The sequence below is a fragment of the Eretmochelys imbricata genome, chromosome 24, assembly GCF_965152235.1.
Source record: "Eretmochelys imbricata isolate rEreImb1 chromosome 24, rEreImb1.hap1, whole genome shotgun sequence".
NCBI classification, from domain to species: domain Eukaryota; kingdom Metazoa; phylum Chordata; order Testudines; family Cheloniidae; genus Eretmochelys; species Eretmochelys imbricata.
The window spans coordinates 9892594-9909521 of NC_135595.1; the positions used below are offsets into that span (position 1 = coordinate 9892594).

Consider the following 16928-nt stretch of genomic DNA (forward strand, 5'->3'; position numbering starts at 1 on the left):
GTATGCCGTGCAGGACTGGATCCGCTTCCCCAGGCTGGTGATTTAAAGGGCCTGGGGCTCCCTGCAGTGGCTGGAGCCCCAGGCCCTTTAAATCGCCTCCCAAGCCCCACTGCCAGAGTCCTGGGGTAGCGGCAGCAGGGCTCCAGCGGTGATTTAAAGGGCCAGGGTCTCCAGCCGCTGCGGGGAGCCCCGGGCCCTTTAAATCACCCCTGAGCCCCAGGGCTCCCAGCCGCCTCTGCAGCTGGGAGCTCCAGGGGTGATTTAAAGGCCCCGAGCTCCCAGCCACAGCCGGAATCCCGGGGCCTTTAAATCTTGATTTAAAGGGCCCGGGTATTTAAAGGCCCTGCCTCTTCCAGTTGAGACCACGCCTCTTCCGGTTGAGGCCACACCCCCTGCTCAGGTCTCCAGAGTACCGGTAAATCCTTTAAGTTACTTTCACCCCTGCTGATACGTGACCTTGGCAAAAGCACTGCTCGTGTGGCTAAAACACAGGCACTCCTGCGAAGCAACGGATCCTGGATATGTGGGTGAACACCCTCCAGGAGAATAGCCCAGGGACATCCTAACCAGCACCAGATAAGAGGAGTTGACAGAAGTGATGGATAGGGATGTTTTGTCCGAGACATGATACCAGGGGAGGTAACAAGCAGCTGTCATGAAACATGGGAGGTGATACATAAGTTGTTTGTCTCCATCTATAAATGTCGCCGTAACCCTTCGTGTGGCCTAGGGGACAGCAGAGACTCCTGCTGCTGACTGGGCACTCGTGTTAGTGTACCTGTAACCACAGAGCCAGGGCACTAGGACAGTGCCTTGAGAGCAATACACCTGGCCGCGTGCCTTTGTCACCGAACCGTGCCGGTGGTCATTCTTGCTGGGTCCTGCTATCGAGGTCCGCTGAACCAGCTATGTGCACAGGGCTGGGACAACTTACTGAGAGAGGACGCACGCACGCCGGCTGATAACACCATGGGGTGGATGTTCTAATGCCCGGTGTTGTCTAATTCAAAAATTCTGTTTTTTCATAAATGTAAATTGTTACCTATACAGTGAGTTCACCTAAGCTAATAGTCGTGAATATACGGAAGATTACAGTGGTAGGTTACAGTGTTCACGGTGTAGGCCGAAGCAGTAGCTTCTGTGAAAACAACTAACTCTGATTTACTTGTAATTATACCCTACTTAATTGATTTCTGCTTCACCCCTGTCTGATTGAGATAAACCATAATCTGGCCTAGATTGCCTCTGCCTCTTTATTGCTCAGATGCGGAACACCCCCAAAGGGGTCTTTATATGCTCCAAAATAGAGACTGCTGGTGTGGTGAGTGATTCCTTGAGTGAGGCCTGCGGTGCCTTTGCCATCAATCCCGAGCTCCCCACCCCTAATGCTGGCCCTTCTGGGACCTCCTCCCCATTGCTCCCCAACACCAGTCCCTTGGGGCACCTCTCCCATCCATCAGCCCACTGCACCCCCAAAACTGGCCCTTCTGAGGACCTCCCCATCCATCAGCCCATTGCACTCCCACCACTGGCCTCTTGGGGGCGCCTCCCTTATCCATCACCCCACTGCATCCCCAAATTGGCCCCTCTGAGCCACTCCTGCATCCAGCACCCCACTGCATGGGGTGGGATGGGTCCTGCTTTTGAGCAGGGGGTTGGACTAGGTGACCTCCTGAGGTCCCTTCCAACCCTGATATTCTATGATTCTATGATTCTATGCACCGCCAGTACCGGCTCCTCTGGCAAGGTGTGGGGAGGAGGAAGCGGGGGTGGGACCCAACATGGGGGAAGTGGGGTCTATCCCCTCTCCTTGGCTCCTGTAGCCATCCTGGGGCCAGGGAGGGGACAAGAGTAGGATGACAAAGGCAGCTGGAGGAAGGAGGGAGGGGAAAGTCCTGGGGCCCAGCAGCCTCCCAGTGGGGAGATGCTGGAGTCAGAGGGAGCCGCAGGGGCCATGCCTGGAGCCCCATTCCCTCTGCAGCTCCCAGCCCAGCTCCCCAGCTCCCTGCCACACAGAAGTCCCTGGGACACGGTCCCAGCCCACCCCCAACTGTAGCCGCAGGGACAGAGTGGGACCTGACAGTCTGGGCAGGTGCACAGGGTCCCTCCAAAGGGAGCGGCACCCCAGGAGCCAGCTAGAGGGAGCAGGGGACGGGGGGCTGGCAGAAGTTGTCAGTGGGGTGGCAGCATTGGGGAGCTGGCACCTCGGTCCATCCTTCAGCAGGCCCAGCTGACACCCAGTTCCAGAGGCAGCTTTGGACACAAGGCCCCCGACCCCTGCCCTCCAGGCTGTGCCAGGGGTCCAAGTGACAGCTCAGCTCCTGCAGCTGCCTCTATGCCCTGCCCCTCTGCCTTGATCTCTGGTCTTTTCTGCCCCAGTCCCCCTGTGTGGTGGCTTCTCACACCTCCCAGTCCTTGGTTCTCCAGCCAGGGTCTCTGCTCAGCTTCCCTGCTGCAAAAAGGGGAAATCCAGCTCCCTCTGGGGCTCTGCTTGCTGGGTGTCATTGTCCTGAGGACTCGAGTCGGGGATTTCCCACTGATAGGGGGTCAGCCTGGGCCAGTCCTTGTTAATGACCCATTCAGGCTTAGACAGCCAGGCGATCCCCCCCCCACACGCACACACACCCTCCCATCTGTCCCTTATCCTGTCTTTTCCCCCACTGGGAAGCCATGCAAAATATAGGGGAAACTGAGGCCCACATAGGATTCATCGAAATCTTTCAGAAAATTTGTCACAACTTGATCCTCCCTTCCCCCAGTCCCTGCCCCTCCCACGGCCCCCCCCACAACCCTGCTGGGCAGTCACCCTCCTTGGCTTATTTCTTCCCTCCCCTATTTTTTATTTTCATTCCTTTAGTTAAAAAACACCCCCCCCCCAATCACTTAATGTCCCCACCCCCCACTGGAGCCTCCCCCCATGAGAGAGTTGCTGCTCCCCAGCGGGCTGCGGGGTGCAGGAACTGCTTTGCTTAGCCCCCTCCCGAAAGAACGTGGCTCCCTCCCTGCCCCCGCACAGAGGGCCAGCGGCCCCCTGCATCAGCAGAACGGTGGGGCTGGAGCTGCCGGAGGCTGGAGCCAGCGGCTGCGAGATGCTTCCACTCTATTGTGGGCCTTTTGTCATCCCCCGGACAATGGAGCAAAGAGAAGCATGTGGGGGCGACTCTATAAAAGCCCCGTCCCCCCCAGCACCCCGCACCCTCGCTGCCTCCGGCAGATCCCCAGGCACACAATCCAGCCGCTGCAAAAGTTGATCCACTGAACGACTTGTCAGCCCTCATTAGCCATGGCCTCTTCCGCCGGCCAGCACTGAAGGTAAATTCCTTTAGTCCCTCTCTAGCAGCCCTGAGTTCTGCCCACCGTCCCCCCTCGATTGATCTGGCTGCCTGTCTGTCCCCACACACCCTCGCTATCTATCTATCTATCTATCTATCTATCTATCTATCTATCTATCTATCTTTGTGGGGGGGGGGGGAGGGGGTAGCTCAGTGGGTTGAGCATTGGCCTGCTAACCCCAGGGCAGGGGGTTGGACTAGATGACCTCCGGAGGTCCCTTCCAACCCTGATATTCCATGAGTCTATCTATCAATTCTCTGGTCCCACTGCAGCTGGAGGTGTAATCAGGGGCACCATTGAGGTGGGTGGGCAGTTGCTCCCATGCATTGTGGCACAGGGGGTCTCCAGTCCACCCATGGCTCTGGGAGTGCGCTGGGCAGGGCTCCGGGCAGGGGGTTATAAGCAGCCCTGGCGGCGGGCGGCTGGATGGTGCTGCGAGGCAAGGAAGAGCCACGTCTGGGTCACTGGCTGCTTCCTCTGCTCTGCCCGGGGGAGGCAGATGTTTCTACTCTCTCAGACACAGGCTTCAAAGTCCTGCCCCCCCTCAGGTCCGGGGGCGGCCCCCTGTGGTGGCTGCTCCTGCCCCCCTCAGGTCTGGGGGTGGCTCCCGTTGGCTGCTGCTCCTGCCACCCCTCAGGTCTGGGGGTGGCTCCCGTTGGCTGCTGCTCCTGCCACCCCTCAGGTCTGGGGAAGGGGTGTTCCTGCCGCTGTGGCTCCTGCCCCTTCCCTTCTCTGGGGAGCTGCTGGCACCTCCCTCCCAAGGAGACGCGGGTGTACCAGACCCCAGGGCTGTCCCGACCTCGGCCTCCCACTGCAGTGCCCAGGGCAGCTCCTCATGAACCTTGGGAAGCAGTGGGGAGACCTGCCGACCTGTGGTCTCGACCTACCTGTTCTGCCCCACAGCCCAGCCCCGATACCCCAGGGAGAGTGGGGAGAAGGAGAGAGGGGGATGGCCTGTGCCCCCCAGAGCAGTAACGGTGCCCCCACCCCCCCTTAGTGCTTCCCGCCTAGGCTGCTTTGATTGACAGAGTGGGGCAAGAAAGACCTAAGCAGCAGGGAAGGTAGCAGTGTAGACACACAGGAGATCCCAGCGGCCAATACTGGATGCGGCGGATGGAGGAATATATCCTCTGATAATGCATCTTCCTTGGCAAAGCTACCCTGTGCGGGGAGCATCCTCCTTTTGCACCCGCTGCTCACCCCAGAGCACCTGGCCCCTGCTGCCAGCCAAGCAAAGACGCCAGCCCAGACCGGACCGGGCCTTGGGCAGGGCTGGGGTTTGGGGCAAAGGTTCCAGGGGCCGGTTTGAGATTTGGGCACCCAGCGCTCCCTGCCAGGCTCGCAGGACACGGCCCCGACAGTCTGGGGAGAGGGATGGATCTGAGCCACCCAGAGCTCGACTTGCTTCCCTTGGGCATCTCCCAGGCAGGAGTTCTGGTCAACGCTGGCTCCTCTGCCGCATGGGGAGAGCTGTGGGCTCTGACCCGGGCCAGGGCGAGGGTGGGCCTGCACCACACACCTTCCCCCATGCCGCCCTGCCCACGCCACTCAGTCCCAGCCCCATCGGACCATCAGTTCTGCTGCTTCGGTTTGGGTCTGATTCCCCTCCCTCCAGGGGCCTGCACCAGCCCAGCCGGCTCCCTGCAGCTCTGGCTGGAGCACGTGCCAAGCGCTGCCCAGGGGCCCTTTTGACTCCAGCTCTGACTCAGCTGGGTCCCTTCTCCCAGTGAAAACATCACAAGCTCAGCTCATTGTTGGGAACAAAAGGGCCCGGTTTGCCTGACGCAGGAGATTCCCCCTGCACCTCTCCCCACACTGCCTGCTGGGCTCCCGGTCCTGGCCTGAGCCTGGCGCATCTGCTGACCAGGGTGGCTTTCAGGCCTGTCCCTCAGTTCTGCCTCCGGCTCTCCCATGTGTGGCAACCCCCAGCTGGGAGCCACAAGGGGGGGTGGGGGACACAAGGACAAGCACAGGCTCTGCCAGGGCGGCTGAGCTGGGCGTGGGGTCCCCACGCTGCTTGGGTGAAGCCAAGAGGAAGGGCAGCACACATTGTCCAGGCCTGTAGCTGCACCGTCCTGGCACCGGGGGAGCAGCCAGCCTGGCTGTGTCTTGCACCAAGCTCCAGAATGGGCTGAGACCCAGTGGGTTCGTTATTTCCAAGCGCTGGCTCAGAGGGTTTGCTGGACTGGATCAGAGCCATGGTCCATCTACCCCGGTATCCATCCCCCTGGCTCTGGATCAGGGGCTTGATCCATCTTGTAGCCCACCTCTTCCCACGCCGTGTCAGGCAATCACCCTGTTTGGGCTCACTCTCCTGCAATCAGCAGTGGCCAGTGCCTGACAGGTCAGAGCAGGGCCTGGACCTCCCCACTCTGACTCCCTGGCCGCAGGCACAACATTGCACATGGAGGGGGGACATTCCCTCCTGACCCTTGCATGATGCTCATGTCCTGAAGCATGAGGCTGACCCACTCCTATCTCACCTCAGGTACCTGAAGAGAATTATCCTGCCCCCTTTGAAATCCAGCCACAGCCCTTGGCTCTGCAACTCCTGCAGCAGGGAGTTCCCCAGGTCTGCGTGACACGAAGGGCAATAGACATGACTGCCACACAGCCCAGCCAGTGGTAACTCTCTGCCGGGCCTTCTCCTAGGAGGCCCCATCTCCTCTTGTCCCAGTGCAGGAGAAAGACCACCCCGACCCGCAGGACCCGCGAGCTGCCAGCCATGTACACCTTGATGGGAGGCGGGCTGTTGTGTGCAGTCTCGGGCCTGATCCTTCTCATCGTTGCCACAGCGACTGACTTCTGGATGCAGTATCGCTACTCGGGGAACTTGAGCAACCAGGGGCTCTGGAGGTTCTGCATGAGCGGCAAGTGCCACCCCCACACCATCAGCATTGGTGAGCAGCGGGGACAGGGACCAGGAGGGTGATGACTGCGCGGACAGACAGTCCGGCTCTGGGCCCCGGGAAATGGCCTGGACGGGACCGAACGGGCTGTGGCTTGTAGATGCACAGGTAGGGGCACCCGGCCGGGTCGGGTTCAGCGTGGCTCCTGCTGGCTCGGTCGGGGGTGCCCCGTCTGACCCACTCCCAGGGAGAGATGCTGCGATGAGATGGCCTGATGGTTGTGCCCAGCGGCGCGGGCAGAGAATCTTCTGCTGGGTTGCTCCGGCAGAGCCCCTGCCCGGCATCCTGGCTGCTGGTTTGTGTGAGCACAGCTGCCCTCTTGTGGCTGCAGCCTGCCCCGGCCACCAGCCACGGATGGGTGGAGGTTCCCTGGAGCTCCCTGTGCGCTGGACTCGTGGGGGGCAGGGGGGAGGTCCTGGCCCTCGCCTGGATGCCAGGAGGTGCAGTGCTTCCCGCCTAGGCTGCTTTGATTGACAGTAGGACCTGGCCCCATAATATGGAGAGGACAAAGCGGGGCTCGATGCCACCACCCGGCCCCAGCGGCAGCCCCGGAGTCCCTGGGCAGATCTGGCCTCTCCTGATCTCACCAACTCGGAGTCTGACCTTCCCCAGCGAGGCCCGGATCAGAACCGGCCATCGGGGTGGTCTCTGGGCCGGTCGCAGACACGTCCCAGCTCCCCTCTCAGACACAGCCAGTCCGAAGGGAGGCGGAGAGTTTCCGTCGGGCCTATATAAAGCCCCGGCCCCGGCTGAGCTCCCAAGCTGGCCTGTACCTTGGTAGTGGGAAATTCTGGAGTGGGACATTGAAACCCAGCCTGCCCTTGGGGATGGGGAGGGGGGCAAGAGAAACAAGCCCCGTGGCTCCCTTCCCGGCCCTTGGTCTCCCCAGCTGGGGCTGCCACTGACCCTGGGCAGAGAGAGCGTAGGACCAGGGAGCGTTTCACACAAAGACGTGGCCGTGCCCACTTTAGGGGATGGTCTGCTCTGGCTGCTGGCTAAGGGTGCTGCCTGGGGGGGCTTGAGGGCGCTAGGAGCACGGAGGGCCCAACAGTGACTCCACGGGAGGACCCAGGATGGCAGCTGTCACCCAAGGCCGGGGAGGCCGATCCGCAGCTGATGGAAATCTCCTGGGGCTTGGCCTGGCCGGAGCACCACCGGCAGGAGAGCAGAGCGACAGGGCTGAGCCCTGGGGTTACATGGGTCTAACCCAATAGAGAATCTGGCTGAGTCTGAGTCCAGATCCAAGCGGGACGGGGAGCGACCAGCAGCAAGGAATCTCCCTGGGTCCGCTAGGCCCGAGAGCCCCTAGGATGGAGCAGCAGGTGGAAGCTGCTGCTGCTTCTCAGTGTGGTTTGCTTGCTGCCTTGGGGATCCTCGCACGTAGCCTTGTACCCTGCCCCTCAGGGAGCCCTCACTGGGACCCCCAACTCCCTGCCCCTCAGGGAGCCCTCGCTGGGATCCCCCATTCCCTGCCCCTCGGGGAGTCCTCGCTGGGATCCCCCACTCCCAGCCCCCTTCCCAGCTGTCAGGAATCCACAGGGTTGGTGCTACTCCCCCAGCTTTGGAACAGTCTCTAGGAGGAAACTTTCAGTGGGCCAGACCCCCGAGGTGTCTCTTCCTCCAGGGTTAGCCATGCAGCCTGAGCCCACCGAGACTGAACCTCTGGGGCTCCAGTCCTCCTGCTTCACCCCATGAGCTCTGCTCAGCAAGACCGGCTGAGACAGACCCCTGGGAGAGACGTGTCCACTCCGCAGGGATTAAAGCACCTCGCCCAGCATTTGCAGGGACACTCACCCAGCGCTCTCAAAGCTGTCGGGTTTATGGGTCAGCGGGAACCCAGCCCAGGAAGGCCCCCAGAACTGAAGCTTAAAGCACAGACCAGTCTGGTCAGCCCAGAGTCCAGTGGAGCTGTAGTGACCCCCAGGGTCAGGCTCTGTCTGTCTCTGTCTGACCCCCTTGGGCAGTTCCCAGGTGGGAGCCCTGACTCCTTCCAGCACCGGGCTCTGACCTCCCGCCTCACACTGCTCCAGTCCTTTGTTCTCAAGGGGGGAGGGTGTTGCTCAGCCTCCCTTATACCCCACAAACGTCCTCCACCGGCCCTGCTGCGTCGTTCCCCTCCCCATGGTTGCTGTCCTACACGGTGCTGCCCCGGTTCTCGCAGCCCCTCTGCTAATCAGGCAAACACCCAGTTTCCAATACGTAGCTCAGGGCAGTTTCACGGCCTCCCTTAGGGCTGGGCTGGTAGACTTCACTAGCAACGGGCACATGAGGAGTTTTCAGGCAGCCCCGTGCCCTATGGCCACCCTAGGCTCCTAGGGTTGGGAACTGTGCTGGGGTCCTGCACCCCTTCCTCTGCCAGGGAGTCAGAAGGGTAGGGAACCCTCATTCCTCCAGGTGTTGGCCATCTGGGCTGCTGCCTGGGGTGTCCTGGCCCCTAGGTTGGAGTCAGGAGTGACCCCTTGAGCATTTGGTCTTAACCCAGGATCCTTCCTGTGTCTCCACAGGGCTCTGAGCCATAGGTGGGGCAAATGGCCCCCAATGGGAACCTTAACCCAGGCGGCCAACAACCTTAATCCGACAGGGTTTGACCACACATGGTTTGACCAAGGTTCTCTCTGTCCCAGAATCTCTCCACCCCACGAATGTCTCCCCACTGACTGCCACCTCCCGCTCCCAAAGGGGCTCAGATGTGTCTGAGCCCAGGAGCGTACAACAGGACACATGCACCGGTGCTAGGAGCGGGGGCCTGTGCCCTCGAGGGGCTGGCTGGGTGACTGCTTCCCTCTGAAGGGTCAGTCTCACGGTTCAGTCTCTGAGTCTGAGCTACAGGCAGCCTTGGCTGAACAGGGGATGAGTTAGCCCCTCGGTCCTGGGCTTTCGCCAAATGAACCCTCCATGGATCCCGTCTGGCTCCTATTTCATCAAGCCTTGGGCATTCTGCCCACTTAAGCCTTGTTTTCCTACAAATATCACACCACTGAGGTCCCTTGGCTGCTCCTCCCACTCTGTGTTTCCCTGAGTCCCACTTCTGGGTGGCCTTCACTGGTTCCCTTTTCCAGGACCCATACTTAGGTCAGTCCCCTTTGGACCTACTGTCCAAAACTCATCTGCCAACCGGCCTCTGCTACGCAGATCTTTTGGCTTCCTGTCCACTAGCCACATTTCCAGCTTGTGGGGACAGATCTCACAGAGTAGCTCCAACCCAACCAGGTTACACAATTCTCCCAGCTTAGTGACACCTGCACCTGTACCCTATTTGTGGAGAGATTCTCCTGGCAGGCTTTCATGTAGGGTCACACCTTGGCTCTTTTGCACATCCCGCAACCTCAAGTGCCAAATCAAACCTAAGCAGTAGAGCCTTTGCGAACTGTTCGTAGTCCCCAGTATCAGCGCCGTCCCTCTGGCTGTACACCTCTATGGCTTTGGGACCAAGCCGGTCCACAGGGCCAACAGGTTCAAATCAAAAGCCTTCTCAAAGGCAGTGAGGTAGTTGTGTATACCCTCCTCCCTTAAACTGGGGCAACAATTGGGTATCTAGATTCCCTGCGGGATTAGTATCTCAGTGTCTTTCCTCACTTACCCCTCAGTGGATCCTCTTGCCCCCCCCCCACTTCTCCATCTCCAGTTCATGCTTCTGCCGCTTCTCATGGTCTGCTAGGTCCTTCGCCCTAAGATCCCACTTCCACTGCTTGAAATCTGTTGATGGGGAACTGTGCTGGGCAGGGAACTGGGTCGTGAGAGCACCCTGCTGCTGCCTGGGTCACTCTTGGACCCTCTGGGAACTCTACTCAGGTCCGGAACCTGCTTCTTGGTCTGATTGTCCTTCTCCAGCCGTGCAATCAGCGGCGCCTTGTTGAGCTTCCTAGCACTTTACCCTCTCTCCCTGCACAGGTTTGCGATGTCCTTCTTAGGGAGGCAGTTATACGCCATTTTCTTGCTGTTTCCTTTAAGTACCCTTGATTTAGTGCTGCAAGGCACTTACTGCAAAATATACTACTGGTGCATTCTGCATCCCACTTCTGCCACCAGCTGTGGCTCCACAGGATTGGTGCTATGCCTCCAGCTTTGGAACAGTCTCTAGGCGGAAGCCCTTCAGTGGGTCAGATCTCTGAGGGGCCTCACTCTTTCTACGCAGGGTAAGGTCCACAGCCTCACCGCCTCTGGGGCTCCAGCCCTCCTGCTTCACACCATGCAGTCTGCTCAGCGAGTCCAACTGAGACAGACCCCTGGGAGAGACGGGGCCATTCCGCAGGGATTAACGCACCTCACCAAGGTGCCATTTGTAGCGACACTCACCCAGCGCTGTCAAAGCAGTCGGGTTTATGGGTCAGCTGGAACCCAGCGCAGGAAGGCCTTAGGTCAGCCCAGAGAACTGAAGGTTAAAGCAGTCTGGTCAGCTCGGAGCCATGCTGTATCGACCCCCATGGTCAGGTTCTATCTGACCCCATTGGGCAGTTCCCAGGTGAGAGCCCCCCACTCCTTCCAGCAGCCAATTCTCATCCCCCCACCTCACACCGCTCCAGTCCTTTGTTCTCGAGCTGGGGTCTGTGCTCAGCTTCCCTGCGGCGAGGCAGGGAAATCCATCTCTCTGGGGCATTGCTTGCTGGGTGTGGATATCCTGGTGACTGGGTTTTCCACAGTCCTCTGGGATTCTCCAGCGATACAGGGCGGTGGCCTTGGCCAGTCCTTTTTAATGACCCATTGAGACTCAGACAGCCAGGTGCCATTCACACCCATGTCTCTTTGCCTACCCTGAGAGGAAACAGCCCTTTCCCCCCTAGCTAGGTAACCATGAAACTTATGGGGAAACTGAGGCACACATAGGGGTCATAAAAATATTACAGAAAATTCCCACTTTGTCACACATACCCCTTGGGGAGCTCTCACTGGGATCCCCCCCAAACAGCCCTTTCCCCTTCCCCTTGGAGAGCCCTTGCTGGGATCCTCCACTCCCAGCCCCCTTCCCTGCCCCTTGGGGGGGACCAGCGCTGGGCCCACATTGCATCCTAGTTCCCATGAAAGCCTTATCTCTCTTGGAGGCTGCATCACTGTGATTCTTTATTTTCAGGAGCGACTCTCCGGGTCATATCTAGGATGCAGCTCATGCAAAATGCAGCCACTCGCTTCCTGCCAGGTACCCGGCCATCCCGGCTCCGCTCTGCTCCTTGTGCTGGCTCCTTCCTAGGCTTTGCATTGACTCCTCAGGTTCCTCCATGCCCCCTCCAGGGCCCTGATTGTCTGTGGGCTGCTTCTTCCCCCCCGCTATCTTCGTGCCTTCACAATCCCTCGGCCCTCAGGTGCCCGCCTGGCTCCCTGCAAAGACTTTGCTCAGGCAAAACTCCCATTGGTGTCATGGGGTTCAGCTTAGGGCCCATGTTGGGGTGCGGGTTAGGGAGATTCAGAGGCAGATTCTCATTGATCAGCACCCGGCATGCAGGGCTGGCCTGCCAGTTGGGCCTCAGGGCAGGAGTGAGCTCCTTGGAAAGTCTGGCCCCAGTTTGGGGAGGTCTGAGCCCTCCTGAATGCCAGCCCTAGCGTCTGTGCAAGCTGCCTCCAAACTCCTGGCCCCGTTGGAACTGTGCAGCCCGGCTCTGGAAGTCCCCGCCCTCTAACAAGGTGGGGCAGTGGGTGGGGGGCAGTCCAGGTGACCAGCTCCCAGTCTCATTACAGCCCTACCTGCCTCCCCCAACCCAGCTGTAAAGAAAGACACAGTTTTAGGGTGCAGCCTTTGAGGGAGAAGGTGGCGGGCAGATGGGGGCAGCAGCTCACCCCAGGGAAAGGGATTGCATGGGGTTTGGCTCGAGGGGGGAGGGGCAGCTTAGGCCCCCAGACCCAGCATCTCTCTCTTCTGCATCGGTCCTGCTCAGCACACACCCTCTGCGCAGTGACAGACGCTTCTGAGCGCTGGAGGTGCTGGCCCTGCCGTTGGCCGGCTTCCTCCCCTGCTCCTCAGACGAGATCCGGCTCCCGGAGCCCCTTGCCAATCTCCGGGTCCCAACGAGTGCTCCTCTCTCTCTCTCTGTCCCCTCCCTGCAGCCTTCTGGGACGCCACCCGGGCATTCATGCTGCTCTCCATCCTCTCCTGCTTCGCGGGCATCATCCTGGGCCTCACCGCCTTCTCCAGCAGCGCCAGGGCATCCCGGACCCGCTCCGCCGGCATCACCCTGCTGATCGCTGGTACGTGGGCCCCGGCAAAGCCAAGGGGAGGGGGGTGGGGAAATGCCAGGCATCATTAGAACCAATGGGATGTGCCATCAGCAAAGCAGGGTGGGCACCACGGGGCAGGATGGGCACTGCAGGGTGCAAGCAACAGGCAAGGGAGAAATGCTTATGAGATATTAGATGGGTATCCCGTTATAGAGCGTGCACTCCTCAGTCCATTACACATTGCTCACGAGTCTCCTCCTCTGCCATCCACATGCAGCCACCTGTGGGGTGAAACATCAGAGCCCGCTGAGCACCTGGTGAGAGGCCAGCAGGGAGGGGCAAAGCTGGGAAAGTAGCCAATAGGAAGAAGAGGGTATGGCTCCTCCTACCTTACTGCCCCCTGCTCTCTGCCACACTCCTGTCATCTGGCCAGCGGGCACCACCTGCCTGGACTCAGCAGGTGGCATGCAAGGCTGGCATGTGAGAGCCGTGAGGCTCACCACAGCTGGTGGAACAGCTCCTCTGCAGGGAATACGTGTCACCCGCTTGGGCTCCCTGGGGATCTGGCCCAGCTGGCCAAGGAAACTCCAGCTGCACGCACAGCGGGCGGCATTGGGACCCCAGCACTGCCCACGTCGGCCACACATGGTCCCCACTTTAATAACGTACCAAATCCCTCAGGCAGGCAGGTTGGGACATCAGGGTGCCCGGCTAGACTCTCATGTTTGCTCTGGCTAGCACCAATTGCCAGCAGGAGGCTGGGCACAACCGCACCTCACTGGGTGGCCTGGGGCTCCATGCCTGCTCCCCTCTGATCCTCACCTGGCTAGATGGAGGCTGCTGAGGGCTGAAAAGCAGCCCGGGGCTGGCCAAGCCGCTGCCTCGCTGAGTCCCCAGGCCTGGGGGGCTGGGGGCATCTGGCGATGGGGGGCCTTTCTCCAAGCCCTTCCTGGCTGGACCCCATCCTGAGCTGACAGCGGCTAAGAGCCCCCCAGCTCTGCAGGGAGGGAGGGAGTCAAGTCTTTCCCGCACCTGCCCACCCTGTTCCATGCCACGCGGCCAGCAGCGAGCCAAGAAGGCTGGTCCAGACTGTGAAGAGCCCCAGCGGGCTCTACGCCGGCTAGGGGATGGGCAGTGCCCGGTGAGCGAGCATCAGTACTGGCAGTGTCCCCCCGGAGGGGAGAGTTTGAACGACTCCGGGGTTCTGGAGCCACTCTGGAAAGCGGCTGGGGCGTCACTGGGACCAGCTCTGCCTGCAGCAGCCGATAGGAAGGCGGCCAGGCCGGGAAGGAAAAGCACCCGCAAAGCTAGCTTGAGCCTGGTTATAGCTGGGCGCTTTGCCCACCCCTTCAGTGCCCCCAAATAATTCCTGGTGCGGATCTAGTGTGCAAGTCCCCGTTGCTGGGCTGGCAAAAGGCAGGGCTGATCCGGCACTGCTCCTGGGGATGCTGCAGGGGCAGCTGGGGGACAAAGCAACTCCAGCATGGGGGAGGAGGGTAGATTAGCCACGGCTGCCCCCCATGTGGCTCTGACGCCTTTCTCTGGCACACCTGGCCCTGCCCTCAGTCCAAGACTGGGCCGGAAGGACCGGTCTGACCACCCCTCTGTGGTTAATGCTGGGGGGAGGGTCGCGGGGGGCAGGATGCATCCGCGCTGAAAGGAAAGACCCATCTCAGGGTTTTGCTGCAGGTGCCAGGAATTGGGCCAGGAAAACACTCCCAGTTGGGTGCAGCAGAGGGAGCCCCAGAGTTGCCTGGCCGGCTCTGTGCTGGCCCATTCCTGGCAGCCCGCTGGCACTGGGGGAAGGGGTGTGGCTCCCCCTGGCAGGGGTGATGGCAATGGTGCCCGCTGGCACACAGGCTGAGTTGCACAGCTGGAGGAGCTGAGGGTGGGGGAGACAAGGGTGGCAGAGTTGGGTGAGTGCACGGGTCATGGCTACCCCTGGGGGAGCTGCCCGGGACAGGGTCAGGGCTGGGTCACAGCAGGCAGGGCTGGGGGAATGCCTCAGAGTAGCCCCATGGCCCCAGCGAGGGGACAGACCTGGGGTGAGGGCAGGAGCTCTCTCCTGTACAGCTCCTAACACACTGCTAGGAAGGGTTTGGCTGAGTCTTTAGGGATGGGGCTGGCTCATGGGGCGGGGTTCCATCAGGTCAATGATCTACCTGGCCTTCCAGCAGCACAGGACAGGGCAGGGGGCTCAGAAAGCGGGAGCCACTCACAGACCCTGGGAGATGGAGGGAGGGAAACTTCTCCCTGTAACGAGTTGTGCTCAGTAAAACTGACACAAGGTGGTACTGAGCTGTGCCAGGACCCTGCATTGTGGTGCCGAGCCAGGCCAGGTCCCTGCGTTGTGGTGCTGAACCAGGCCCGGTCTCTACATTGAGGGTGCCGTGCTGGGCCAGGTCCCTGCTTTGCTGACAGCTGCATGTGATGAGTGGGGTCAGAGCTCAGCTCCCTCCCCGCGCTCCCGTCCTGTGCTCACCCCCGCAGGTCTCTTTGCATTGCTGGGGCTGTCGGTGTACACTGGTGTGACTGTGAATTTCTTCGGTAAGCGCTATGCTGACTGGCGCTTCTCCTGGTCCTACATCCTGGGCTGGATCGCTGTCATCCTCACCCTCTCGGCAGGTACCTGCTCCTGGGAGCTCCCCATCTGCTCCCCTCTCTGCGTCCAGGCCCCTGGGTGCCCAGCACGGCACCCCATCCCCCTTTCCATACTGTGGATCCTGGTTCCTCGACTGCCCAGGCCAGCCCCAGCCCTGGGCTCCCCACCCACCCCCAGCTGAGATCCTGGCTGCCTGGAGCTGGACTCAGACGCCCATACGGTTCCTTCCATCCCACTGCCCAGCAGGGACTCTGCTACGGGGTGCTTGCCAGGAGCCCGAGCAGCACTGAACTCAGCTGAGCTTTCCTGAACTTCAGGGGTGTCTGGTCCATCAGTACCAAATTCGCAGCCATGAAAAACGTGTCACGGACTGTGAAACCTGGTCTACCCCCGGGAAATCTGGTCTTTCCGGAGCTTTTACCCTATCCTGTACAGAGTTCCCAGGGGGAGACCAGCGTTTCTCAGATTGGGGGTCCTAACCCAAAAGGGAGTTGCAGGGGGGGTCAGAAGGTATTTTGGGGGGGGGGGTCACAGTATTGTCGTCCTCACTTCTGCGCTGCTGCTGGCGGCCACTCGGCCTTCAGAGCTGGGCTCCCGGCCAGCAGCCGCCGCTCTCCGGCTGCCCAGCTCAGAAGGCAACGCCGCCGCCAGCAGCAGCGCAGAAGTGAGGACGACAATACTGTGACCCCCCCCACAATAACCTTGCAACCCCCGCCCCCGCAAGTCCTTGCAGTCCCCCTACCATTACAACACCATGAAATTTCAGATTTAAGTAGTTAAAATCATGAAATTTATAATTTTTAAAATCCTATGACTGTGACATTGACCAAAATGGACCCTGAATTTGCTAGGGCCCTACCCGTCAGAGACCAGAGAGGTCTGCTGGGAAGCCTGGGGAGGTGGAAGGCTGTCAGCCGAGATCCCAGAGCAAGGGGCAGGGTGGGGAAAACCTGGGCAAGCCATGGGCAGTGGTGGTGGGGGGGACCTCACAGGTGCAGAGGAGAATGAAGCAGGTGTGTGGGGAAGGGAAACTGCTGGAGGGATCCAGAAAGGAAGAAGCATGGGGGTCAGGGTGCCATGGGGCAGGGGGTGTGTGGGGTGAGGGGAAGGAGGAGAAGGGGACAGGGTTCCATGGGACAGGGGGTGTGTGGGGTGAGGGGAAGGAGGAGAAGGGGGCAGGGCCCCATGGGGCAGTGGGTGTGGGAAGAGCAAGGGGTGAGGGTCAGGATGCCATGGGGGTACGGGCAGAGGGAGGAAGGAATGTGGGGGAGGCTGTGCTCTATGAGGTGGGGGAATGTGGGGGATGGAGGACTTGGGGGACATGGAACCCTGGGGTGCAGGTGTGGGGCAGGGTGGAGTGTGGGGATCAGGGCAGCAAGGGATAGCGAGGGAGGCTGGGGGGAGATGCCTGCCCCAGATGGGCCCACACAGGGAGCCGGCTGCCCCCAGGGGTCATCTCTTTGCCCCTTCAGCTTTGTCAGCCACAAGCCCATCCCGTCCCGGCCTTGCCATCCAGCCCCTCATTGGAGCCAGGGAATGGGCCGGCGGCTCCTCCTACAGGTGGGCAGGGAGAGGTCCCTGCAGGCCTCCCAGCACTGGCGCCGTTCCCAGCCAAGCTGCAAGGGCACCAGGGGCCGTTTGACGGTTACCCCGTGGGCATGACGCCCCTGGGGTGAAGGGAGAGGCTGAGCAGGGAGATGCCGCGCTACAGAGGGAGAAGCCTGGGGGATTGTGGGGGATCACCTACCACATCCCTGCCCACCCACCCCGTCCCTGCCTGCCCTGTTTGGCCCCTTCTACCTAGGAACCCACCCCTGCCCCTTCCCTGCCCCATTGCTCCCTCCCCTGACTCTCCGCTCTCTTCCCCAGGCATTTTCCACGTCTGCGCTGTCTCCAAGAGCCCGTCCCCGGAGAACTCCAACGCGGCGAGTGGCTGA

At 60.7% G+C, this 16928-nt stretch overlaps 1 protein-coding gene across 1 annotated transcript; it reads left to right on the forward strand.

Moving 5' to 3' along the window:
- Window positions 1-6058: 6058 nt before the first annotated feature.
- On the forward strand, window positions 6059-16928 carry LOC144279921 (lens fiber membrane intrinsic protein-like). The gene is made up of 4 exons (XM_077841624.1): window positions 6059-6233; window positions 12279-12419; window positions 14880-15014; window positions 16861-16928. The coding sequence occupies exons 1-4, from the start codon at window positions 6059-6061 to the stop codon at window positions 16926-16928; spliced, it is 519 nt and encodes a 172-aa protein (XP_077697750.1).

What these genes read in the sequence shown, in the direction of transcription:
- LOC144279921 (XM_077841624.1), top strand. Translation starts at nt 6,059, where the DNA reads ATGTACACCTTGATGGGAGGCGGGCTGTTGTGTGCAGTCTCGGGCCTG. An exon ending in CATCACCCTGCTGATCGCTG is followed by an intron (nt 12,420 to 14,879) that starts GTACGTGGGCCC and finishes TCACCCCCGCAG; the next exon opens with GTCTCTTTGCATTGCTGGGG. An exon ending in CATCCTCACCCTCTCGGCAG is followed by an intron (nt 15,015 to 16,860) that starts GTACCTGCTCCT and finishes TCTCTTCCCCAG; the next exon opens with GCATTTTCCACGTCTGCGCT.